This window comes from Cervus canadensis, chromosome 1, assembly GCF_019320065.1.
Source record: "Cervus canadensis isolate Bull #8, Minnesota chromosome 1, ASM1932006v1, whole genome shotgun sequence".
Classification (NCBI taxonomy): domain Eukaryota; kingdom Metazoa; phylum Chordata; class Mammalia; order Artiodactyla; family Cervidae; genus Cervus; species Cervus canadensis.
The window spans coordinates 76580744-76607609 of record NC_057386.1 but is presented as its reverse complement, the minus strand read 5'-3'; the positions used below and the strand labels follow the sequence as shown (position 1 = coordinate 76607609).

Below are 26866 nucleotides of genomic sequence, written 5' to 3'. Positions count from 1 at the left end.
TGAGACACACTGGCTTTCCCACGGGCGCTGGGCTCCCTCTAAGTGAGCTGAAGTGTGGAACAAGGAAGGGACCTCATCTTTGTTTCACGGGAAGTCAAATCCCCCTTTTATTTTTAAACTTTGAATTGGAAGATAATTGCTTTACAATGTTGTGTTGGTTTCTGGCACACAACGTGAACCAGTCATAAGTATACATATATCCCCTCCCTCTCTACCTCCCTCCCACCCCTCCAGCCCATCCTATCCCTCTAGGTTGTTACAGAGCACTGGGTTGAGATCCCTGTGTTATACGGCAACTTCCCACTAGCTGTCTATTTTATACACGGTAATGTATATGTTTCGGCTTCTCTGGTAGCTCTAGATGGCAAAGAATCTGCCTGCAATTCAGGAGACTCAGGTTCGATCCCTGGGTCAGGAAGATCCCCTGGAGGAGGAAATGGCAACCCACTCCAGTTTCCTTGCCTGGAGAATCCCACGGACAGAGGAGTCCAGGGGCTACAGTCCATGGTGTGGCAAAGAGTAGGACACCACTGAGTGACTGACGGTAACATTATTCATGTATATGTTTCGGTGCTATTCTCTCGGTTTGGTCACCCTCTTCTTCCCCCACTGTGGCCAGCAGTGTTTCTCTGTGCCTCTCTTCCTACCTTGCAAGTAGGTTTATCAGTACCGTCTGTCAAGATTCCATATATATGCGTTAATATCTGATATTTATTTTTCTCTTTCTGACTTACTTCACTCTGTGTAATAGGCTCTAGGGTTCATCCACCTCACCACAACTAACTCAAATGTGTTCCTTTTTATGGGCGACTAATAGGGAAGCTAAATCTTTATAAAGAGCAAAACAAGGGACTTCCCTGGCGATCCAGTGGCTAAGACTCCATGCTCCCAATGCAAGGGACCTGGGTTCGATCCCTGGTCAACAGACTAGATTGCACACACAGCAACTAAGAGTCCATATGTGGCACTTAAGGTCCTGCAGCCACAGCTAAGACCCGGTGCGGCCAAATAAATAATAAATAGGTGTTTAAAACGTGTTTATAAGAAAAGAATGAAATAATTGTGTTGACAGAGAGGAGGAGCTGTGATGAATAGGTTCTGCAGAAGAAGCCACCAGTTGTGGAAGGACAGCTCTAGCGGGTGGTGTGGGATGTTGCTCTGGCGATGGAGAGGCCCTGGACTGGCGTGGAGACCGTGTGTGCTGTGTTTACTACATAAAAATATTGACCTACTTTTTCCCTCAAGGGCCCTTTTCCTTCTCAGAATGTACATCCTAGTGGTACAAACTTCCAGTGATAATATAAATAAGTCCTGGGGGATGCAATGGACAGAATGAAGACTATAGGTAACAATTCTGTACTGTATATTTGAAAGTTGCTAAGAGAGTAGGCTATAAAAGTTCTCAGCACAAGAAAAATTGTAATTATGTGAGGCTGAAGCAGGAGGGAAGGGGGCAGGGAATAATCTTTAGAAAAACAACACAGCCATTGGATACGCAGAAACTGATTAGAACCAACGAGGCCCAACGTGGTATAAGATTTGACTTCCAGTACAGTAAGTCCCTTCCATGTGAACGAGTTTCTATTCTGAGAGTGCGTTCGTAAGTCCAATTTGTTTGTAAGTCCAACAAAGCTGGTCTAGGTACCTAACACAATCGGTTATATGATACTGCACTGTAATAGGTTGATAATGCTTTTCATACAAATGATACATAAAAAACATAAAAAATAAATAAGATATTTTAAATCTTACTCAAAAACTCAAAAAATCCAGTAGTACAGAACAACAGCTGGCACACAGGGGCTGGCGTCGAGTGAGCAGGCGAGAGTTATTGACTGGAGGAGGGAGAAGGGGTGGGAGATGGTAGAGCTGAAGGGTCGTCAGCAATAGGAGACGGAGGGCAAGCGGCAATTTCATTCACACCTGATGTTGACGGCACAGGCCCTGGATCCTTGCTGGGTTCAACTGTATCTACTCTCTTGGGAAAATGGTCCAGTGATGTCTGGGTCATAGCTCTTTTCTCTCGCCATAGATGACACAGTAGCAGCGGATTGCATGCTGAGCAGCTGCTGAAAGCTTCGTGCACTGCTATCCCTTCAGGTCTTGTGCCTCAGGAACTAAAGATACCTCCTCAAATAAAAAAATTCTCCTTTCCCTTCCCTTCCTCATGAATCTCTTTGGTTCTTCTGTTCCTTCTTCTTGCTCTTGTCTCTCTTCTCTCTGCCTCCAATTCCATCAGGTCTTTATTAGTAAGCTCCATGTTCTCATGTTTGAAAGTTCACAACTTGAAGGTTTGTATGTAGGGGAATTATAGACCTTGAGCCTCAATTATATGCTCATTGTAGTACGTTAGCATATGCTAAATGACACGCCCACCAGTGCCATGACAGTTCTAAGGACAACCATAAAAGGCCAAAAATGGGTTCTGACCCAGTTCCTTCAAGATAGTTGGGATAATCCTCTCACTCATGAGCCTATGAAATTACCCAGCCCATGAAAACTAATCACTCCATGTTTCAGGGCCTCTCGTCTTCTGAGATGGCCCACACTTTGACGATGGAGTGTGTTTCTCCCAAGGCTGTTCTCATCTTCTGAAATGGACTGCATACTGACCATGAGATGTCTAAATGATTCCACTTCTTACCTATCATTTTATCTCTCCCTGAATTCTTTCTGCAATAAGACACAAAGAACCTGAGCTTCATTAAATTCCTGAGACCAGGAGTGTGAGCCCACTGAAAAGACAGGGGATTCAAGTCCCAATCTGAGTTGTGAGGTTTCAACATAACGGACGCTAACCTATGAAACTCCAATACTTTGGCCACCTGATGTGAAGAACAGACTCATTTGTAAAAACCCTGATGCTGGGAAAGATTGAAGGCGGGAAGAGAAGGGGACGACAGAGGATGAGATGGTTGGGTGGCATCACTGACTCTATGGACATGAGTTTGAGCAAGCTCTGGGAGTAGATGATGGACAGGGAAGCCTGGCATGCTGCAGTCCACGGGGTCGCAAAGAGTCGGACACGACTGAGTGACTGAACTGAACCTAAAACCTATTATGGAGATAATTTTGCAATATACACATGTATCAAATCATTATGTTATACATCAGAAACTAATAATGATATATGTCAATTATAACAAAAAAATTTAAGGTCAGCATGATCACGGGAGAGTTGAGGTGACAGTGGGAGGCAGCCTGGTTCAGGGCTCAGGCCACCTTGGGAAACTGTGCGTGAGTTCAAATCCTGGATCTGTCATTTACTAAGGAATAAAGTTACAATCAGTTTAAATTGCTGTGTAAATCTCAATGGGATTAAATAAAATCTTCCACCTGCTCTCTTTTTCCACAGGAGGTGTGAAAGATCTTAGGAGGCCTTGGATCCAGGGAGGGGACTAAGCGGCCCAGAGGTTGAAAGAGAGGGACTGGGGATTGTTTTTGAGTTGGCTGAGAAGGTGGTTTGACTGCAGGGTACTGCTGCTGCTTGAGGGCTAAAGGCGGAGGTCAGAGCTCAGGGACAGGAAGCAGGTTTGGGAAGCAGCGCCCGATCCAGGCCGAGAGCTTTGATCTTTGATTGACAGCCTGGGCCCGCCTGCCTTCCTGATTCCTCTTCCAGAGCAAAGGTCACGCAGCCAGTTTGAACCTCCTTCTTTTTTTTTTTTTCCCTTTTCTCAGCTCAGCTGACCCTATAAGGCAGGTCAACGTTGCAAAATCAAAAGTCGCCCTTCCTCTAACAGGAACTATTCTGCAAATAGTTCTGTGAACCAGAACATTCCCCGGGAAAGATGGCAGGGAATTCGATATTGCTGGCTGCACTCTCTGTCCTCTCAGCCTGTCAGCAAAGTAAGCGTTCTAGGGTGGGGTGTGTGTGTGTGTGTGTGTGCGTGAGCGTGTGTGTTATAGGGAGGGGGGAGGGTTTGGGGTTTGTAAGCGTCCTGGTGTGTGTGTGTGTGTTACAGTGAGGGGGGAGGGTTTGGGTTTGTAAGTGTCCTGGTGTGTGTATGTGTGTTGGAAGGGGGAGGGTTTGGGTTTGTAAGCATCCTGGTGTGTGTGTGTGTGTGTTGGAGGAAGGGCTTGGGGTTTGTAAGCATCCTGGGGTGTGTGTGTGTGTGTGTGTGTGTGTGTGTGTTAAAGGGACGGGGAAGGGTTTGGGGTTTGTAAGCATCCTGGTGTGTGTATGTGTGTGTGTCTGTGTGTCTGTGTGTGTGTGTTGGAGGGGGAAGGGCTTGGGGTTTATAAGCATCCTGGTGTGTGTGTGTGTGTGTGTGTGTGTGTGTGTGTGTGTGTGTGTGTGTGTGTGTGTTAGAGGGACGGGGAAGGGTTTGGGGTTTGTACTCACTTACTGGGGGCCTGGGGGCCCTGCAGAGCACCCAGGGTCACCAGGAGACAGGCAAAGATTTAGAACATTCTGGGGGTTAGTTCTCTCTAAGTTCTCCCTACGGGGCCATGGTGGGCCCTGCAAGCCCAGAGAGTCTGCATCATCTGTGGTTACAACCCACAGCCCTCTTTGACTGAACCTGGGCCAAGTGGGCTCTAAATATTAATTAGGAGTGTTCCAAAGGGAACATTGTACCTTTCTTACAAATCATGGCTGTGATTTCTCGAGCCCTGTGTTTCCTAAATAAGCTGCCTAGGGCAGGTATGGTTATCAGGTACACACACAAAAAAAGTTCCTGCAAAAATACGAGCTTCAGATTAAGCAGTTCATTCTAAATTTTAAAGTGCCTTCCCATTAGGATTATTCAGTATCCTGATCGCCTGCTTGAATAGAGGCTTTTTCTCCTCTGGCGTCACTTTTGCTCAATTCCTATTATTTTAGGCACATGCTTCCTTAGCATGCAAACTGGGGGAAAGTGTCTGAGCCTTGGCAAGCAAGACTTCTTTATCAAGTCACCTTTGTTAATTTCCCCCAGTGTGCTTGTACCAGGAAATGGGGCGGAGCTGTGGACTGCTCGGCCCTGAGCTCCAGAGGCGCAATGGTTTAGGACTGAGTCCAGCCTGCACGCACACCCAACAGGAAAACCTGCCAGCGAGTCTGTTTTTGTGAATTTATGAGAACATCATACTTTAAGACACACAGTTTGTGGTTTGATTGACCTCTTTTTTACAGTAAAGTAGAATGCTTACTGCCAGCTAAGCATCACTTAGGTCTGAAGCTCTGGTTCACATAGACCCACACATAGGCACTATCCACCGCGCGTGTGCCCAGGTCCCGGCCCTGAAGAGGGCACAGAGGCAGGTCCATGCGTGTCCCCAGGCTGACTCCGCCTCTGCCTTCCCCACTCAGAGGCTCTGTTTGCTGGCGGGTGCCAGGGACAGCGTGAATTGCAGTGTGAAGTTCAGGCAGCTGGGCTGGGAAGAGGAGACTGGGCCAGTGGTGGTTGGTGGTGGACCAGGAATGTTTAATGACGGTGGACAAGTGGAGAGGGGTGGGAGACAGAACAGGGAGGAAGGGAGAGAGGCAGTTGGCATGAAGAACCAGACTCATTGCTTAGCCGAAGCCTGGTGTTTATGGAGATGGACAGCACTGGGCTGTAGCAGAAGCAGCGCAAGGCTGGACACAGACAGACTCACAACCTCTGGTCCAGCCACTTACAAGCTGGGTGCCCCTGGCCAGGAAATTCTGTCCTTCAGGGTCTTCAGCAAAGAATGTTAGACAGGACCCTGGGAGGGGGTGCCACCAGGGTGCTTGGTCCAGCATTGGCACCCAGCGTGGTCATTTCACTTGACCGCTTCCCCACAGAGAGGAGTTTCTGCTGGATCGAGAGGCAGCCGTGCGGTGAAGAAGTCCAGCTGCGGCTGGCAGGGCAGGACGAGAGGTCTTGATTCACTTTCCCCAGCATACACGTGTCCCCCTGGAGAGAGCGAGGGAAGGGAAAAAACAGTCAAAGCCAAAGGAGCTCATTGTCAAGTAGTTTTTAAACAACTCACAGGAAGGGAAATAAAAAGGAAGTGCTCCGGAAAAAGGGGTGAAATAGCCTTTTCACCCTTGTCATGTTGCTCAGTGACAGCCACGGTCTCTCTGAAGGCCCTGACATGAGACTCCCTGGGACTAGAGCTGGTGCAATGGGGTCCTCCTTCCTGAGGGTGGACGGGGTTTTTCAACCCCATGACTGTAACCCACCAGGTTCCTCTGTCCATGGTGATTCTCCAGGCAAGAATACTGGAGTGGGTTGCCATGCCCTCCTCCAGGGGATCTTCCCAACCCAGGGATTGACTTCAGGTCTCCCACATTGCAGGCAGATTCTTTAACTTTTGAGCCACCAGGGAAGCCCATAGGGAAACGATTGCTGATATAAATCTAGAAGCACACTTTCTTTGTTTCCATTTTACACATGGAAACAAAGAGACTTGACTCCTGTTTTCTCTGAGGCTGTGGACCCAGTTAAAAGCAACAGTAACAAGGTCCAGGATGGCCAAATCTCAGTTTTCCCCTCCATGGACAGATTTCCAGCTGATGCCGTGAGCCATTGGTCTCTCCAGATTTATGATGCCTTGACAAGGCTTAGCCCAGAGTCGGAAACCATTAATGCCCAATCCCACTCTTATTTTCACTCTGCCCCCTAGACTTTAGTGATATGACTACAGTCTGAATGAGAAAGATGCCAGTCCTAAGTGTCTACACACTTAGATGTTCAGCTATAGCTTTTAAATCCTGCTGCTGCTGCCGCTGCTAAGTCGCTTCAGTCGCGTCCGACTCTGTGCCACCCCATAGACAGCAGCCCACCAGGCTCCCCCGTCCCTGGGATTCTTCAGGCAAGAACACTGGAGTGGGTTGCCATTTCCTTCTCCAATGCATGAAAGTGAAAAGTGAAAGTGAAGTCGCTCAGTTGTGTCCGACTCTTTGCGACCCCGTGGACTGCAGCCTACCAGGCTTCTCCGTCCATGGGATTTTCCAGGCAAGAGTACTGGAGTGGGGTGCCATTGCCTTCTCCTTTATTTGCAGGGCTGTCAGGACTTAGAAGCTATAAGGTAATTCTAAGGGGAATGAAGGGGAAGGGCGGTGGCCAGCTGTGAGAACCTTACTTGACCAGGTCCAATATTTACTGACTTCTTGTTGGAGAGGAGATTGTACCATGTGTCAGGAGGAAACACGTGGTCCCTAAGCCTGTCACACAGTGAGACACTGGAGCTGCATACTTGGTGTGGAAAAGGAAATTATGTTTAAAACATGAGCAAGTAGGAAATGGATATTGAGGTACTGAAGTAAGGGAGGCCAGTGTAGTGTTGGAGAGAACTGGTAAGAAAGTGAAACTGGAGGAAATAATTTGAAGAGAAATAAAGAGACCCCAGAAGTTAGTTCAGGGGTGAAAAGAGAGAGAGAGAGGACAAGTGGTGATAACTGTCGACAAGGAGGAAGTGTAGGTCTAAAGGAAAGAAGGTTATAGAACTGATCATCAGAAGCAGGTGATTCCAGGCATCAGGGCTTGATAATCTAATGTATTTTCCATGCAGCAAATGAAGGATGAGAAAGTCATAATTATTTCATAATAGGGAAACTGAGTCATATAGGGAACCATCATCCCCAAGTTTTCTTGTGACCCCCCTCACCTCCTGCCCTCCTCATCTCCAGGCAATTACTGACCTGCTTTATGTCACTGCAAATTCATTTGTATTTCTGAGAACTTTGTGCAAATAACCTTATACAGTAGTACCTTTTTTTGAGGGGGAAGGGTCTTGCCTCTTTCATTCAGCATAGTTTTTTGGTATAAAACATTTAAATTATTGGTCATTTGAGGGAATTTGATGCATCACCAGTGTATTACACTTGCGCCATCAAACTTGTAGCTTCATCAACATTAACTGGTTTGTTTTCATGACCTTGCTGAGGAATCAGCTGTTTCTGCAGAGGTTCAAGAGGAAGGCCCTTTGAGACGTGTGTGTGGCTTCCTTTTGTATATCCACAAAAGCTTTATTCACTCTGTTAACTTTTTCATCACTCACAGTGTTTCTCTCTTTAAGATCGGTGGTAGCTAGTTTTGCTTTATCTTTAACCTGAAAGTTTTTTTGGTTGACTATGTGGAGTACATGCCTGGACTTCTGCTCTCTTAGTTTGTCCTTGGCCTCTGATTCTCGTGAAGCTGCTCAAGTTCCAGGTGACACCATCTGCACGCGCCTCATTCTGCATAGCTGTTCTGAGATTCACCCATGTTGTTTATTAGTAGTTCATTACTTTTTATTGTTGAGTAGTATCTTGTTGTATGGATACACCACAAATTGTTTATCCACTCACTTGTTGATAGACATTTATGTTAGTCAGGGTTCTCCAGAGAAACAGAACCTATATGATACACATACACACTCTCATCCATCTGCTTTAAAAGATTGGCTCTTACAACAGTTGGGGCTGGAAAGTCTGAAATTTGCAGGATCTGTTGCAAGACTGGAAATTGCAACAAGAACTGAAGTTGCTGGGACTTCCCTGGTGGTCCAGTAGTTAAGAATCTGTGCTCCAATGCAGGGGACATGGGTTTGATTCCTGCTCGGGGAACTAAGATCCCACATGCCACATGGTGTGGCAGAAAAAAAAAAAAGAACTGATGTTGCAGTCTTGGTCCAAAGGAAGGCAAAACTCTCTTCCTCTTTGGCGGACCTCAAGCTTTTCCCTTAGGGCCTTTAACTGAATGGGTAAGGCCCATGCCAATAGCAGGATAATTTGTTTTATTCAAAGTCTACTGATGTAAATGTTCATCACCTCTGAAAAATTATCTTCACAGCAATATCTGGACTGGTGTTGACCAAACAACTGGGCACCACGGTTAGCCTTGTTGACGTATAAAGTTAACCGTCAGCAAGCTGTTCCTGATTTTTAGCTGTTACTGTGTACAAGTGTTTCTATGGACATATGATTTCATTTCTCTTGGGAAAATGTCGAGTTGTGGACTGACTGAATCATATGTTCAATATATGTCTAACTAAAAAATTCCAGATGGTTTTCCAAGGCAGTTGTACCATTTTACATTCCCGCCAGTGATGTATGAGGATTTCAGTTGTTTTGTATCCTCATCTGTCTGCCTTTTTCAGTTGGTATGATCCAACTTTTTAAATTTTTCACATTTTAGTAGGTAGGTCGTGCATTTTACTAATGAATAATGATGTGCCGCATTTTTAACGTTCATTCCTTTTTACTTGCAGGTTACTTTGCTATGCAGGTAGGAAAGGCGAGATCGAAATACAAAGTTACGCCCCCAGCAGTCTCTGGGTCACCAGATTTTGAGAGAATATTTCGTGCACAGTGAGTAATGCTTCTCCCTTCCGGAATATGGACCAGCCACATACATAAAATTCCTAATTAGGGGAGATATGCGCAGAGAAGATATGCCATTATAACAAGCTACTCTTTATGGCCAAGACCCTTCTCAGGATCCTTGAGGCTTGAAGTAGTCAGTGCATGGAGTTTCTACCCACCCACAGTACAAATTGAGCTGATCCATTCATGGAAGGAGCTGGAATCTCGGAGGAGGGACTGCCATATGTCTCTAAACATGACAGTTTGGTCCAAGACCCTGGAGGGGTCCCCCTGAGAGTTCAGTAGCCTCATGTTGGAGTAGTTATGCTGTCCCTTTTCTATCTAAAATCTTTATTTCTTCTTATCCACTTTGAAGCAGAGGCAAGTCAGTATTATCCTCTGCCAATGGACTATTTCCTAAACCCAGAAACCTGCAATAATAAGGACGCTATTTCATTGTATTCCTAGTATTTTTTTTAAAGATCATCTTGTGCTCCTTGTTTTCAGATCCACACAGAATGTTCCACCATGACTCTGCCTGATGCAAGATGCTAGGTCTCCCTTTATATTTAATTCCCCCAACCAAATGCTTTTAAAAACATTGCACATATCACCATTTATGCATTGCTTGAGTCTTTTGTTAATACTTTGGGAATTTTCAACTTTGTTTATAAGAGAGGTTGGACTATAATTTTTCTTTTTTTTTTTGTATGGTCCTTGCTCATTTTGATATCAAGATTATATTAGTCTCACAGAATGAATGAGAGAATTATTTTCTCAAAGAATTTGAGTCAGATTGGAAGAGTGTGTTCCTTCAAAGTTGTTCGAGTTTGCCTATAAAATGATCTAGACCTGATTTTTTTGTGTGAAAAAATTTTAAACTATGAGATTTGATTTATATAATGATTATGGAATTATTCAGGCTTTTTATTGTGTCTTGAATAAGTTTGGGTCAGACTTGGCTCTTGAGCTGACAACATTGGTCTCTTGTCCATCAAATTGCTCCAACGAGCATGGTACACACTGGTTCCTAGGCTTAAAAGTATGATGAATACCACTGGTAGTATAAGAGGTGCATAGACATGCTTAAATTTTTTTTTAATGTGGTAAGAATGTGTAGCATGAGCTCTACCCTGTTATAAAATGTTGAGTAGATAGTACATTATTGTTGACTAGAGGTACAATGGTGTACAACTCTAGATTTTTAGAGTTATTAATCTAACATGGCTGAAACTTTATACCCAAGGTATGATTTTAAATAACATTGAAACACATGATAAGGAAGTCACTTCCATTACCTTTGAATCTTTATTATTATTATTTTTTTAACCTTTGAATCTTTATATCAAGTGGAGAGTATTGATTTGGTGATGATATGTCCCACATCCCAAAAGTAATATTTATTTTTTTAGCAAGGTAATGTATGTTTGTAGTCTGAAAATAAAGTGAGGTTACAAACCTTATCAGTTCAGTTTAGTTGCTCAGTCCTGTCTGACTCTATGCGACCCCATGAACCACAGCACGCCAGGCTTCTCTATCCATCACCAACTGCTAGAATTTACCCAGACCCATGTCCATTGAGTTGGTGATGCCATACAACCATCTCATCCTCTGTCATCTCCTTCTCCTCCTGCCCTCAATCTTTCCCAGCCTCAGGGTCTTCTCAAATGAGTCAGCTCTTCACATCAGGTGGCCAAAGTATTGGAGTTTCAGCTTCAACATCAGTTCTTCCAATGAACACCCAGGACTGATCTGCTTCAGGATGGACTAAGGTTGGATCTCCTTGCAGTCCAAGGGACTCTCAAGAGTCTTCTCCAACACCACACTTCAAAAGCATAAATTCTTTGGCACTCAACTTTCTTTATAGTCCAACTCTCACATCCATGACCACTGGAAAAAGCATAGCCTTGACTAGATGGAACTTTATTGACCAAGTAATGTCTCTGCTTTTTAATCCGCTGTCTAGGTTGGTAATAACTTTCCTTCCAAGGAGTAAGCATCTTTTAATTTCATGGCTGCAGTCACCATCTGCAGTGATTTTGGAGCCCCCCAAAATAAAGTCAGCCACTGTTTCCACTGTTTCCCCATCTATTTGCCATGAAGTGATGGGACCGGATGCCATGATCTTAGTTTTCTGAATGTTAAGCTTTTAAGCCAACTTTTTCACCCTCCTCTTTCACTTTCATCAAGAGGCTTTTTAGTTCTTCTTCACTTCCTGCCATAAGGGTGGTGTCATCAGCATATCTGAGGTTATTGATATTTCTCCTGGCAATCTTGATTCCAGCTTGTGCTTCCTCCAGCCCAGCATTTCTCATGATGTAGTCTGCATATAAGTTAAATAAGCAGGGTGACAGTATACAGCTTTGACGTACTCCTTTTCCTATTTGGAACCAGTCTGTTGTTCCATGTCCACTTCTAACTGTTGCTTCCTGACCTGCATACAGGTTTCTCAAGAGGCAGGTCAGGTGGTCTGGTATTCCCATCTCTTTCAGAATTTTCCACAGTTTATTGTGATCCACACAGTCAAAGGCTTTGGCATAGTCAATAAAGCAGAAATAGATGTTTTTCTGGAACTTTCTTGCTTTTTTGATGATCCAGCAGATGTTGGCAATTTGATCTCTGGTTCCTCTGCCTTTTCTAAAACCAGCTTGAATATCACAAAATTTGTAACAACAAATAATTCTCCTTATCCCCAATCCATCCTCAGAGACAGCCATTGGCACTCCTTTTTTTTTTCTTTTTTAACTACTTTTGGTATTTATTTCCATATTTTTGAATACTATGTGTTCACTGCTATTTATTGACTCAGAAATTTTAGACATTATCAATTGATTTCCTTTTATGGAAGAAAAAATTTCATGCTCCTCTGTTTCTTCTTTTCCTCACTTCATCCTTCCTGTAAAGTTATATCGCTTCATCAAGTTAAATCAATAGCCAGTGTTTATGTTATTGTGATTAAGTAAATAATGTTCAAAGCTGAATCAAGTAGTTTACTATGATTACCTTTCCTTCTTGTATAGTTTTTTGTTTATGTGGGGTTAATATTTGTCTCTTTATTTGCTTGCTTAGTTTCATCTCCATATCTTTAGCAGAGCTGAAAATCTCCTCTAATACATTTAAAAACATTAAGTAATACCTTGGAGGGGTTTTTTTTTTTTTTTGAGTCATTTGTGCTTAATTTGTGCTTGGAGTCATTTCTGCTTGAATCTTCCATTTTTCTGCTCCAATCTGGAGGTTACACTTTAGGTCTGTTACATAGCTGTCATCCCAGGATTTCCTGTCATTGTCCTAGGAATTTCCCTTGTACTCTACTGATTTGAGGGCTTCCCAGGTGGCGTGAGTGGTAAAGAACCTGCCTGCCGGTGCAAGAGACGTAAGAGACACTGGTTCTTCCCTGGGTTGGGAAGATCCTCTGGAGGAGGACATGGCAACCCACTCTAGTATTTTTGCCTGAAGAATCCCACAGACGCAGGAGCCTGGCAGGTTACAGTCTGTAGAGTCGCAGAGTCAGACACGACTAAAGTGACTTAGCACGCGCACTACTGATCTGGATCCCCCGTTTCCTGGATTTCCTATTAGGCTATTTATTTTTTATTTTTCATTTTGGTGGAGTATACCCTTTAGGCACTTTCTGAGAGAAGGGGAATGGTAGGTCTTGACATTTCTGAATATGCCTTTATTCTGCCTCATAGTTGATTGATGACTTTGTTAGGCATATATTTCGATGTTAAATATCCTCACCTTAAAAAAAAAAATCCTTACCCTCAGAATTTCAAAAACCTTGTTTCATTGTTATCTGATTTCCACTGCTATTGTCGAGGTGTTCTGTGCTGTTCTGATCCTTTGTTTGGAAACGGCAGAAGCTTGGGGGTCTTGGCCTGATCCCTGTCCTGAGATGTTATGGTGCTGTGCTGACTCAGCCAGAGGTATTTTTCTTCACAGTCACTCAGTCATGTCTGACTCTTTGTGATCCCATGGACTGTAGCCCGCCAGGCTCCTCTGTCCATGGAATTTTCCAGGCAAGAATACTGGAGTGGGTAGCCATTCCCTTCTCCAGAGGATCTTCCCAAACCAGAGCTCGAACCCCAGTCTGCTGCATTGCAGGCAGATTCTTTACCATCTGAGCCACCAGGGAAGCCCTTATGCTGAGCCCTAGAGGAGACTTTTTGTAGCTTGAAAACTCATGCCCTTCTATTCTTGAATATTCTTCAATATTATTTACCCCTAAATTTTGTCTTCTTTTCTCCATTCTTTCATTCTTAAAATATATATAAGTTGTAAGTTGACCTCCTGGACTGTTCCTTTAGTCTTCTTTTATCTTGAGTTTTTCATCTTCTTGTACTTTTATTCTTTCTGGGAATTCCTTGAACTTCCAACTCTTAATTGACTTTTTTAAACAAAAATTCAGATATGAATTTAATTCTTAAGAATTAATTTTTGTCCTTTGATCTTTAGTTCTTATTGCAGTTACATCATTCCTTTGTTTCATAGATGCAGTTTATTCTCTTATATCTGAGGATTTTAATGATATTGTTTTAAAATTTTTTCCTTTATCATTACTGTTTCTTCCAAGTTCCTTCTGTCTATTCCAGCTATTGTCTTTAATTTTTATTTGCTATTCATTCATTAAGTATCTTTTGAGCACCTCTATGTATTAGGTACTATTTTAGTAGCGGGATATGATACTCAGACAAAGACCCTTGCCCTTCTGAAGTTTACCTTATAGCCAAGGAAGACAGAAAATAAACAATAAAGAGATAGTAACTTAAGAAAAGAATATGTTGTACAAGAGAGTGCTAAGTGTTAAGAAATACAAGAAAAAGCATCGCATGGGCACGTGGGTGTGGGTTGCTGGGGTGGGTTGCAATTTGAATAGGGTGGTCAGTGTAGACCCGACAGGTAAGGTGGCACTTGAGCAAAGACTTAAGCACATGAAGGAGTTAGCCATGTCAACATGTAGGGAAGATGGTTTTGAGACAGAAGAGATAGCCAGTGCAAAGCTTCTAAGTGGGAATGTATCTGGTGGGTTAGCAAGGAAGTTAGTGTGGCTAATGGTCATCTGAGTTAAATTCATCTGTTCTGGTCCATTTTAGTTCACTGATTCCTAAAATGTTGATGTTCACTCTTGCCATCTCCTGTTTGACTACTTCCAATTTGCCTTGATTCATGGACCTAACATTCCAGGTTCCTATACAATATTGCTGTTTATAGCATCGGACTTGACTTTTATCACCCATCACATCCACAGCTGGGTGTTGTTTTTGCTTTGGTTCTGTCTCTTCATTCTTTCTGGAGTTATTTCTCCACTCTTCTCCAGTAGCGTATTGGGTACCTACCGACCCGGGGAGTTCATCTTTCAGTGTCCTATCTTTTTGCCTGTACATACTGTTCATGGGGATCTCAAGCAGTTAACAGCATCTAATGAGAATCTGACAACTTTTTATTTTCATACAATTACTTATTATTTCATACTTAATTTGTTTTTATACTTATCTTTTATTTAGAAAGTGGTATTCTTATATCACTACCACAAATGGGAACAATTTCATTTTTTCCTCACTTGTTTGAGTAAAAAAGAAGTTGAGATGTATGGCAGAAACCAACATATTGTAAAGCAGTTTTCCTTCAATTAAAAGTAAATAATTTTTAAAAAGTTGATTCATAGAAAAATAATAAGAGTATAGTAGTAGTGTTCTTGCCTGGAGAATCCCAGGGACGGCGGAGCCTGGGGGACTGCCGTCTATGGGGTCGCAGAGTTGGACACGAGTGAAGCGACTTAGCAGCAGCAGCAGTAGTGGTTTAGTTGCTAAGTCGTGTCTAGTTCTTGCAACCCCATGGACTGTAGCCCACCAGGCTCTTCTGTCCATGGGATTTCCCAGGCAAGAATACTGGAATGGGTTGCCATTTCCTTCTCCAGGGGATCTTCCCAACCCAGGGATCAAACCCAGATCTCCTGCATTGCAGACAGTCTCTTGCATTACAGGTGGATTCCTTACGAACTGAGCCACCAGTGAAGCTGGTAAGAGTATATGGATAGGCTAAATTTTTGACAGTAACATATTAATGCTTGAATTTTGGGAGATATTATTTATAAAAATGATTATGGGAGGAAATTCTGCATCTTCCCACTTTGTCTTTCATGATCTGATCTGAGAAATTCCTGTTGGGGAGTGTTGGATTTTCAGCAGGTTAAATTCTTGGGCCACTTCTGGTTCTATGTTTGTTCACATTGTTTTCACAAATTTGATTTTCCTTCAAGTTATTTCTCTCTTCTTCCTTTTCTATGTCTGTACTGCTCTTGTCCTAGAAATAAAAGCTGGACACCGTTTCCAAATATTTCTCTTAAGTTGCTGTTTACAAAGTAAGTATCCAAATTCAGTTTCCTTGTCAGAGGTGTTTTGTTTGATTAATCATTGCAGAACAGAGAGGGGTTAAAAAATAATCACGGCAAATAGAAGCGGAAAAAGTGGAAGCAGTGATAGATTTTATTTTCTTGTGCTCCCAATTACTGCAGACAGTGACTGCAGCCATGAAATTAAAAGATGCTTGCTCCTTGGAAGGAAAGCTATGACAGACCTAAATGGCATATTTAAAAGTAGAGACATCACTTTGCTGACAAAGGTCCGTCTAGTCAAAGCTATGGTTTTTCCAGTAGTCATGTATGGATGTGAAAGTTGGACCATAAAGAAGGCTGAGTGACGAAGAACTGATGCTTTTGAATTATGGTGTTGGAGAGGACTCTTAAGAGTCTCTTAGACTGCAAGGAGATCAAATCAGTCAGTCATAAAGGAGATCAACCTTGAATATTCATTGCAAGGACTGATGCTTAAGCCCCAATACTTTGGCAGCCTGATGCTGGGAAAGATTGAAGGTAAAAGGTGAAGCGGGCGGCAGAGGATGCCATGGGTAGGTAGTATCACTGACTCAATGGATATGAATTTGGGCAAACTCTGGGAGGTACTGAAGGACAGGGAACCTGGCATGCTGCAGTCTTGAGGTCTCAAAGCATTGGATGTGACTTAGCGACTGAACAACAACAAAAAATAATAGACAATATTAGAGTGGGGGTGGGAGATTTGGAGCCATGAAATACCATCATGGGCACAGTAATGTGCTGCAGTCCATGGGTTCGCAAAGAGTGGGACATGACCGGACGACTGAACAACAACAAAAAATAGTTGTCTTGGGCTCTCTTGGAAGGGTGAACGAGAATGGTCTTACTCCCTTCCCTGAATTTCTTCTTGGATATTCCAGAGCACTAGCCCAGTTCTGGCCTTAGGTTCTAAGATTTAGGATGAACGAGAATGGTCTTACTCCCTTCCCTGAATTTCTTCTTGGATATTCCAGAGCACTAGCCCAGTTCTGGCCTTAGGTTCTAAGATTTAGGATGAACTTGACCAGATAAGAGTAGTCTCATTGTTAGTGAAGCCATTTCAGCTTTTATCTGAGGTGGTTAGGGCAGAAGCCCCTTGGGTAACCAGTCCATTCCCAAGCCTACTTGGCTACCTGTTCTCTTTCTCAGGGGAGGCTCCCTTGAGCTCTGCAAATTCCCACGAGGGCATGCGCGTTCTTTTCTGGTGCTCCTGGACCAAAGCACTGAGCCCCTTCAGTCTCCTGTGAAGGTCTCATGGCCTCGTCAATAACAGAAATGCTGCCTTTCTCCCACTCTTCCTCTTGCTGCTTTGCTCTAAGTGTAGCCAAGAAGAATTATGACTAATTCTTTCTTTGACTGGAACTGGACAACATCTCATAGCAGCTACTTCATAGTTCCTCTGACCACCCCTGAAGTGCCCATTTCCTGTCCGAGGGTCACCTCAGATTGGATATTTGTCAAGTGGAGATGATTATTATGGAGCCAGTTTACCCGAGTCACTAGACCAGTTACTAACCCCTTTTCTAGAGACCCCCCTTCATTCCCTCTTCCTTTCCTCCAGGGAGAGAATTTGGGGTGACTCTAGAGTTTTGCACCCTTTTGCCAGAATACATTCTTTGAAATTGTGAAAATAACAACTATAATTTCACTGAGGACCATTTCTTCATGTTATTGCTAAGCTTATGAAAGTCTTTCTAGTCTAATTTGAGCACCTTGATCCCTTTAGATTAAAGGCTTTTCTAAATCTAAAAAGTAGATCCAAATAATAAATTAATCTTGTAATTTAAATATATTTCCTCTGATTCCATCCTCACTGGAAGAGAAGAACAGCTGCTGATGACCTCATTCTTTTTCATACACTCGAGGATCATTATTAAATATCTTTCATCTTCTATATTTTGAAGCTAGGTAGCACAAATTCAGCTTTTTTTTTCAATCATTAAAATATTTGGTTGTTCTCTTTAGACTGAAAAAATGTTCATATTGTTTCTAAACCTGGAGCCTAGGAACGTATGTAGTATTCCAGCAATGATTCCATCAGTTCTGCATAAGGCAGAAGAATTGCTTCTTATTTCCATCTTATATATACCACTATTTGCTTAAATGCTGAATTATTCAGTTCCTATTCCCAGATTAACTGGCCATAAGACAAGAGTAAACCCAATCATCATGAACCTGAGAAGTCTTTAGAAATATTATTCTTTTCATACTCTGTTGCAGTTCTCTTTTTTTTTTTTGCCATTTTATTAACTTTTTATAGTCACTTTGAATTCTAATCCTGTTAGAAATTAAAATTATTGACCATAATGCTTGTCTAAAAACCACGGGAAAAAGGAAAATTCACAAAATGGTAATTTTTCAAATGTTCTGTAACAAGATTTTAGTAATGAGTCAGCTCTTTTGTAGGAATGACAAAGATGATACATAATAGACAATAAACACACTTCCATCCTTAGAAGTGCACTGATCTTAGGCATCAGCTGAAAGCACAAGCTGTACTTATCCACTGAGTTATAAAGGGCTTGAGATCTCCGAGATGAGAGAATGACTACACGAGGAGCTTTTCAAACTCTATCCTCCTCTAAAGCCTACCTGTATTTGTCACCTGGGGCCTCGGTAAAACAAAATGCCACAGCCTGGGTGGCTTCAGTGACGGGTATTTATTTTTTACAGTTCTGGAGGCTGCAAGTCTAAGATTGAGGTTCTGGCTGCTTCTGTTTCTGGTGAGAGCTTTCCTCTCTTGGCTTGACGTGTCCTCACATGGCCTTTATTAGAGAGCGAGCGTGTGAGAGGGGGAGAGTCTGCCAGTGTCAGAGAGCTCTCTCATGTTTCTTCTTATAAGGACAGCAATCCCGTTGAATCAGGATGCCACCTTTGGACCTCATCTAACTTTAATTACTTTCTTAGGTCAAATACAGTGCCCTAGGGGTTTTGGGCTTCAGCATGTAAACTTTGGAAAGACGCAAACATTTAGCCCCTACTACCAGCAGACAATAGTACAGGCTAAATGTTTGCGTCTTTCCAAAGTTTACTTGCTGAAGCCCAAAACTCCATACCACCAGCAGACAAGGGCTTCCCTGGTGGCTCAGAGGTTAAAGCGTCTGTCTGCCTGCAATGCAGGAGACCCAGGTTCGATCCCTGAGTCGGGAAGATCCCCTGGAGAAGGAAATGGCAACCCAGTCCAGTATTCTTGCCTGGAGAATCCCATGGAGGGAGGAGCCTGGTAGTCTACAGCCCATGGGGTCCCAAAGAGTCAGACACGACTGAGCGACTTCACTCACTCACTCACTCACCAGCAGACAAACAGCTTCTGTCCCACAGGCTGGGAGATTCTCAGGCAGTCAGGGGAAGAGAAAGTGACAGTGTGCTCAGTGGTGTCCAGCTCTTTGTGACCCCATTGATTATACAGTCCACAGAGTTCTCCAGGCCAGAATACTGTGGGGAGCCTTTCCCTTCTCCAGGGGATCCTCCCAATCCAGGGATCAAACCCATGTCTCCCACATTGCAGGCGGATTCTTTACCAGCTGAGCCACAAGGGAAGCCCCAAGGGACGAGAGGCAGCTAGAATTTGGGTGAAATGCAAGCCTCACTTCGTCATCTCCCCATGCTGTCCCTTAGCCGCAGCTAAGTGAACCACTGAAGTGCTGGTAGGATTCATGCCCTTCTGCCGTCAGCAACAGTCTCCTCCTGGGTCCCCATGTCAGTGGTTACTTGACAAGGGACAATTTAGATAGTTACGGAGCTAGATAAAAAGATATCTCTGACAACCTCTCATTCCCAAGCCTTTTCTGAGCATATCGACCTGTTGCTCTGACCACCCCCACCCTCCCCAGCCAGTGTAATAAACCCAAACACTTCTCAGGGTCAAAAGCCAGCAGATCAAGGCTGGATCATCTATTAATAGTGCAAGTAGCTTATGGCAGTGTGCAACCTATTGGAGTTTCAGAACAAGTCATCAAAACAAAAGAAGGATAAAAAGGAGCAGCAAAAATCTTGAACGAGGGACGCCTCCTTTAAGTTGCCTTGTCTGCCTTTTATTTTTAAAAATAAAAATACTATAAGCATAAGGGCTTTCCTTGTGACTCAGATGGTAAAGAATCTGCCCACAATGTGGGAGACCTGGGTTTGCTCCCTGGGTTGGGAAGATACCCTGGAGAAGGGCATGGCAACCCATTCCAGTATGCTTGTCTGGACAATCCCACGGATAGAGGAGCCTGGTGGACTACAGTCCACAGGGTTGCAAAGAGTCAGACATGACGAATGACTAACACACACACATTGTAAGCATGGAATTAGAAGTGTTCTCTTGACTGTTCAAGTTTTGCCCTTTGCAAATGGTTCAGATTTTTCTAGGAACAAGTTTGTCATAAGCAAAGATTCACATTGAGTGTTCATGAGAAATCTCTCAAACAGCAAAAATATTCAGAAGTGTTTTAGGCCAGAGATTTCCCAAGTGATGTACATACACTGAGGGGGCGCACTAAGGAATCTGCTGTGGGCGTGAGGAAAATATTGGAGCTTCTATTTATATTTGCTCTTAAAATACCATATTTTAATTTCTATGTGTTTTATAATGTATGTGATACTCTTTTCCAGTCGAATGTATTAGCTGTGCTGATGGACCAATCCCATATTCCCAGGGGCTTAATGTAATGGAACTTAACGTCTTGCTCACTGTCAAAGCCTCCATGGGTGCTCCTGGTTGGGTGGCCTTCCACATGGTCATTTAGGGGCCATGGCTTCTTCCATCTCAGGGTTTTGTCTCTGTCCAGGTGCTCAAGAGTGCTCTCCCTTCAACCAGTGTGTGGGGCAAGGGGGCTTGGCACACCATCTACTTAGCTGTCTGGCTCAGGAGTGATATATTTTATTTTAGTTTCTTTCCATTGGCAAGAAGTTGCCCCATCAAAATCCCAGGAGGCTGGGAAGTGTATCCTTGACCAGGCAGCTACCACACAGCACCAACGTCACACCATCCTTGCTGTCAGCCAGCCCTCTCTGCTGCTGCAGGCCATGTGGATATTTTTTATTTGATCAGGGTTGTACAGTTTGAAAAAGTCAGAGACTGGGGTTTTAGGCACTGTGCCAGAACCCAATATGTGGTGAGCTTTGTAGTAGCTACACTTGATGATGGGGACAGGGCCCAGACAGTCCTTACTTCAGAACTACGTTCATTGTTCCCAGCCCTTGGGTCCAGGCAGCGATCTGCAGTGGTCACGTGTCCTGAGGCTCCAGGTCCAGAATGCCTTGGAGTTGGGGATGGGCCATGAGAACTTTCAGTGGCTTTGACCATTCAATCTCCACAGACTCCATCGGCCCATCCTTTAGGGTGACCAACTCTTTCCAGTTTGCCTGGGACTTCCCCAGTTTCAGCACTCTGGTTTCTGTGTCCCAGGAAATCCCTCAGTTCCAGGCAAACCAGGACAATTTAGCTGGGATTGTCCTGGTTTTTAAATCAAAGACCCACATTCTGAAAACCTCTTCAGTGCGGGGCACACCAGCATGGCTGGGCAGCCTACCATCCTTCCAGCAAAGACTCTTGCTGTTATTACCCCAGGTGGAATCTGAGGCTCAGGGTGACATCTGCCTGGAACAAAAGAGAACCTCGTCCCTCATGGGATGCTTAAATATCAAAGTGCACAGGATTATAGTGCAAAAAGGACTCTCACCAGGGACTATAGTGGACAGACTTGTTTGCCCCTGGAGTGGACACGCAGGAAGGGGGGCAGTCCAGCAGTGGTCAGCACCACTCTGTTCCCGTGCAAAGGGAAACTGACACAGCTGCTGCCAGCCGATTTCTGCCCCATTTCTGTCCCTTAGGAGGTTTTCCTGAGAATCTCTTGTAATAATAGATCTGCCTTCATGTCCAAAAAGAGACCACCAATTATTTTCACTTTGGTTTTCCTGTCAATGTGACTGTAATTAGTCACTGAAAGGATTGCAAAGAACACATTTTCAGAGTTTGGTCCCCCTGAGTAAAACAACATCTGTGGACAGCTCGCTGTGAACAAGCAGTCCCGGGACACATCCAGGCATGGACCACTTAACCTAGCTGTGGGGTCTGCGGAGGCCCGCAAGTGCTGGAGGTCAAGGATTGGTCACATGGTGACGGGGGTGCGAGAAGTCAGGATTCCAGTTATTTCAGGGCCAAGCAGTACCTGGTGTCTTCAGCAGGCAGCAACTGTTAGCAATAGCAGGGTCCCAGGCTGGCTATCACAGGTGGCGCTAGTGGTCAAGAATCTGCCTGCCAATGCAGGAGACACAGGGAAGTTGAGTTAGATCCATGGGTCAAGAAGATCCCCTGGGGAAGGAAATGGCAACCTACTCCAGTATTCTTGCCTGGGAAATTCCATGGACAGAGGAGTCTGGAGGCCTCCAGTCCATGGGGTCGCAAAGAGTCGGATATGACTGAGACAGACAGCACAGGCTGGCTGTCAGAAACTTCTTTTCAATCTCTGAAAGACGCTAGTGGAAGTGGACAAAGCCTTGGGGCTTAAGGCAAGTCAGAAAATGAGGGACCAGGAGAAAAGTACAATGAGCGCCCCAGGGACATGGGGTCAGGGTGAGCCCAGCAGTGATTCATGACCGGAGTCTCATTCCTTCGGAGAGGAGGGTGCAGAGACAAGCCGCCCCAACACTGCAGGCTCTGCCCTCCGGGAGCACCGACGCAGTGACGCTCACATCCCTGCCCGAGCCTCTGTGACTTCTGGTCACCCCTGCTCCTCTGGGCCTCAGCACCCCTTTCCCCATCTTCTCAGTTACTCCCTGGAGCGCCAGGGCCGTGGGCAGGGACAGCCCTGCTGGCTGGTATTCGACAGGAGGGGCCGGGCCACTGCCCTGCCCCAGTCCCCCTGTCCTGTGAGTGCGGGACCCCTCCCAGGTTCTAGAACCTTCCGTGACTGCTCTTGGGTGCTCTGTGGTCTGGGGCCAGGGGAGGTGAGGGCGGTGGTTCTCCGCAGATCTTTGCCACTTCTGTCACCGGAGGCACAGCACTGCTGGTGTCTGGAGTCTCAGCAGTCCTTTCACGACTGTCCTTCAGCTTTCAGCCTGCTCTCCACTCAGGGGTGAAACCGGTTCCCTGGCTTAGGTGGGTGTGGGGGAGACTCTTGATCATATGTTCGTTCTCCTCTTTCCTCACCCCTTCTTGCTCAGAGGCCCTCTTCCTCTTGTAGATGAGACACGAAAGTGCTGGTGCCTCTCGGCACATGTGGAAGGATGCCCACAGGGGCCACAGACCCGAGAGGTTCTGTCACTACAGAGTAGCCTTTTATATAACACCATCGCTCTACCCCATGTGCCCAGCCAGGACCACTAGTGCAGTGGGGAAAAAACCTTCTAAATAGTCAAGATTTTTATGAAGAATAAAATGGACTGCCTTCAAGGGTGATTTTAAAAAAAGAAAATCTCATTGTGGCTAATTTTCAGTCGTGTTGTGGAAAAACTTAACCATTAAATTTGGAATATTGTAAGGTGTTTTACTCCCTGGGAGGAGGGCAGTATTCTTGCCTGGAGAATCCTATGGACAGAGAAGCCTGGCAGGCTACAGTCCATGGGGTCACAGAGAGTCGGCCAGGATTGAGTGGCTAAGCACAGCACCGTAAGGTGTTTTACAAGACAATATAAAAGGACTGTAACCCGCCAGGCTCCTCTATCCATAGGATTTTCCAGGCGGGAATACTGGAATGGGTTGCCATTTCCTTCTCCAGGAGATCTTCCTGACCCAGGGATTGAACTTGGATCTCCTGCATTGCAGGTAGATTCTTTACCGACTGAGCTACCAGGGAAGGTTCTAGATAAAAGGACCACTGTGTTTTGTTTCCAGAAAGGATCACAGAAACATCCAATGAGTGTGGAAAATAGAGCATTCTTCTGCTATTATTCTCTTATACTTCACGAAAGACAGGTCCATGGATTTAACTGAGGAAAAGGAAGTGATTTTTAACATCGCTGTAATTATTCTGACCATTCACATTTATAAAGTGTCTTTTCGGTTAACCTACTGCAGTGAGCTACATTAGTGAAAAAGCAACCATCACAAGCAAAATAGTGCCAGGGAGGGGAAAGGGCAGCAAGGCAGATCTCCGTTTTTCCCCGAGTGTGAGAAAGTTGTGGCAATGATTCGTGAGGGTGTCCGTATCAGACTCTGGACGAGACATTCCTTAGGTCACTCTATGGGTCTTTCGAGACTTTAAAGACAGCAGTAGAAAATGAAGAGGAGAGCTTTTGACATTTGTATTCCGCATTTCTGATGTGCCAGGGGGTCTGATGATTGCTCCCTGGCTCTGAGAGAGATGAGTGGGTGACTTCACTTTCGTCATTACCGGTGCGGGGCTAGAAAGGTCCACTCGCGCTTCTGACTGCGCCGGCAGTGGGCTTTATATGAGCACTGAGTTATGCAGTTAATTATGCAGCTTTCTTACCCAGCTTTAAGAGATGGTTGAATGATTATCAGGGAGTTTTTTCTCATGTAGTTGAGTCAAAACTAATAAGGTTGAGTTGACCCATCTGCAATTTCCTGTAGATTTTATGGAGAATGAGGAAAGAATTACACTTTATAATTATTCTTTGTTCTTTTTTTGTTAGAGGTTTTCTTTTCAGATTTATTGAGGTATAATCGACAAAATTGTAAGATATTTAAAGTATACAACATGATGGTTTGACACACACATAATTTGTGAAAGAATTTCCCCCATTGAGTTAATTAACACGTCCATTACCCTTGACATATTTACTTTTTTTGTGAGAACACTTAAATTTTACTTTCTTTTGTTGTTGTTCAGTCACTCAGTTGTATCTGACTCTTTGTGACCCCGTGGACTGCAGCATACCAGGCTTCTCTGTCCTTTACCATCTCCTGGAGCTTGCTCAAACTCATGTCCATTGAGTCGGTGATGCCATCCATCTCCTCCTCTGTTGTCCCCTTCTCCTCCTGCCTTCAATCTTTCCCAGCATCAGGGTCTTTTCTAATGACTTGGCTCTTTGCATTAGGTGGCCACAGTTTTACTTTCTTAGCAGACTTCAATTATACAATAAAGTGTTATCAGCTACAGTCACTGTGTTATATATTAGATCCTCAGACCTTATTAATTTATAACTGAAAGTTTGTACCCTTTTATTAGACTCTCCCTATTTTGCCCACCCTCAGGCCTTGGCACTCACCATTCTATTTTCTGTTTCTGTGAGATCACTTTTTTTTTCTTTTTTTTAAGATTCCATATATAAGTGGTACCATGCACTATTTGTCTTTCTCTGTCTGGCTTATTGCACTTAGAATAATGCCCTGCTTGTTCATCTAGGTTGTGGCAAATGGCAGGATTTCCTTCTTTTTAAAGGTTGAATAATATTCCATTGTATATATGTATATCATATTTTCTTTATCCATTCATCCACTGCTGGACACTTAGATTGGTTCCATATTGGCTACTGTGAATAACAGTGTAATCGAGATGAGAATACAGATATCTTTTCAAGATAGTGATTTCATTTCCTTTGGATATTTGCCCTGCAGTGGGATTGCTGGATCATATGGCAGTTCTAGTTTTAATTTTTTGAGGAATCTCCATGCTGTTTTCCATAGTGGTCGCATCAATTTATATTCTCACCAACAGTGTCTAAGGGTTCTCTTTTCTTCAAATTCTCGCTAGCACTTGTTCCTTGTCTTTTGATAATAACCATTTAAAGAAGTGTGAGGTGATATCTCATTATGGTTTTGATTTGCATTTTGCTGATGGTTAGCACTGTTGAGCATTTTTTCATGTACCTGTTGGTCATTTATGTCTTTGGACAAATGTCTGTTTGGGTTCTCTGCCCATTTTTTAATTGGGTTCTTTGGTTTTCTCTGCTCTTGAGTTGTATGTGTTCTTTCTATATTTTGGATTCTAACCCCTTATCAAATCTGTGGTGTGCATGTATTTCTTCCCCATTCTACAGATTGCCTTTTCATTTTTTTTGGTGACATCTTTTGCTGTGAAGAAGCTTTTTAGTTTGATTTAGTCCCACTTGTTTATTTTTGTTCTTGTTGCCTTTGCTTCTAGTGCCAAATAAAAAAAAATAATTACCAAGGCTAATGCCAAGGATATTTTCCCCTAAGCCTTTTTATACGAGTTCTATGGCTTTTGTTGTTGTTGTCGTTATATTCACTGGTTTGTTGTACTTTTTTAGATTCCACCCATAAGTGATATCATATAGTATTTGTTTTTTTCTGAAGACCTCCCTTTAGCATCTCTTATATGTCTAGTGGTGATGAACTCCTCCAGATTTTGTTTCTAAAATTCTTTATCTCTCCCTCAATTTTGAAGAACAACTTTGCAGGGTAGAGTTTTCTTAGTTGGCAGTTTTTTCTTTCAACAGTTTGAATATATCTTCCCACCTGCTTCTGGCCCACCAAGTTTAAAACTGTTTCCTTGCTTGTGATCGTCCTGTAGGATCTATGAATGCAAGCCTCATTGGCTATCAGAGCTGGGTAGTTTGGGGGCCTGTCCCTCAGGGAGAAATTGCAAAATCTAGGGTGCCAGATGTGTGTGCAAACTCCTTCTGGACAGATGCTGGCAATCTCGTTTTATCAATGGAGTGAATTGAAGGCAGTAGGTAAGGGAAGTGCCCATCAGCTCCCATGGGCTCCAGGGAGGATCTCATCTAGCCCCCGGATATGTGCTAAACTAGAAGCAGGGTCTCCAGGCATCAACTTGTAAGTATGGAGGCAGACCCTCTCTAGAGGGAGACTAGAGACATGACTTTTTGCCTACTTCCTCTGCACTGAGCCCCAGATGGTTAGCTATACTGAGTGTTCATGTACTCTGTAAAGAAATGCTTCTTTGCTTGCTATAGTCCTGTGGGTCTCATGGATGCAAGCCCTGTGGGGTTGCATTTGGGGGAAACCTCAGGTGGAAGTCTTTAAACTTGGAGCGCGAGATGTGCAGTCTAACCAATTTGCTCCTCAGGGAGAAGCTTGGGGTTGAGGATTTCCTCCTGAATGTATGATGCTGTGATAGAGGTGAGGAGAGTGTCTCAGCTTCTCTTGCTTGTTTCAAAGTAGCTTTTTTTGGCTACACCATTCAGCTTGCAGGATCTCAGTTCCCTGACCAGGGACTGAAGCTGGGCCACAGCAGTGAAAGCCTGGAATCCTAACCACTAGGCCACCAGGGAACTCCCAGTGTGGCTGTTTTCTTATTTGCCTGATGTGCAGGAGTCATTCAGCTGGTTTCAGGATTTCTCTCAGAGGGAGTTGCTCTGTGTGTATCTGCACATTCATTGCATCTGCCGGA

At 44.0% G+C, this 26866-nt stretch overlaps 2 protein-coding genes across 4 annotated transcripts in view; one reads left to right on the top strand and one right to left on the bottom strand.

Annotated features, from left to right (window-relative positions):
- Nucleotides 1-3622: 3622 nt before the first annotated feature.
- The window catches only part of MGST2 (microsomal glutathione S-transferase 2), a 29924-nt gene continuing 6680 nt past the window's right edge, over nt 3623-26866 (top strand). Inside the window, exons 1-2 of one of the 3 annotated variants that reach the window (XM_043485981.1) lie at nt 3623-3846; nt 9139-9238. In XM_043485981.1, coding sequence (XP_043341916.1) covers nt 3789-3846; nt 9139-9238 — 158 coding nt within the window. In that variant the 5' untranslated portion in view covers nt 3623-3788. The remainder of the gene's footprint in view (nt 3847-9138; nt 9239-26866) is intronic. The other 2 variants (XM_043485996.1, XM_043485988.1) reach the window with 2 other exon arrangements.
- LOC122423575 (ribosomal biogenesis factor-like) lies at nt 7766-8153 on the bottom strand. Its single transcript, XM_043440799.1, has 3 exons — nt 8150-8153; nt 7948-8084; nt 7766-7840 (listed from the first exon to the last, which is right to left on the bottom strand). The coding sequence occupies exons 1-3, from the start codon at nt 8151-8153 to the stop codon at nt 7766-7768; spliced, it is 216 nt and encodes a 71-aa protein (XP_043296734.1).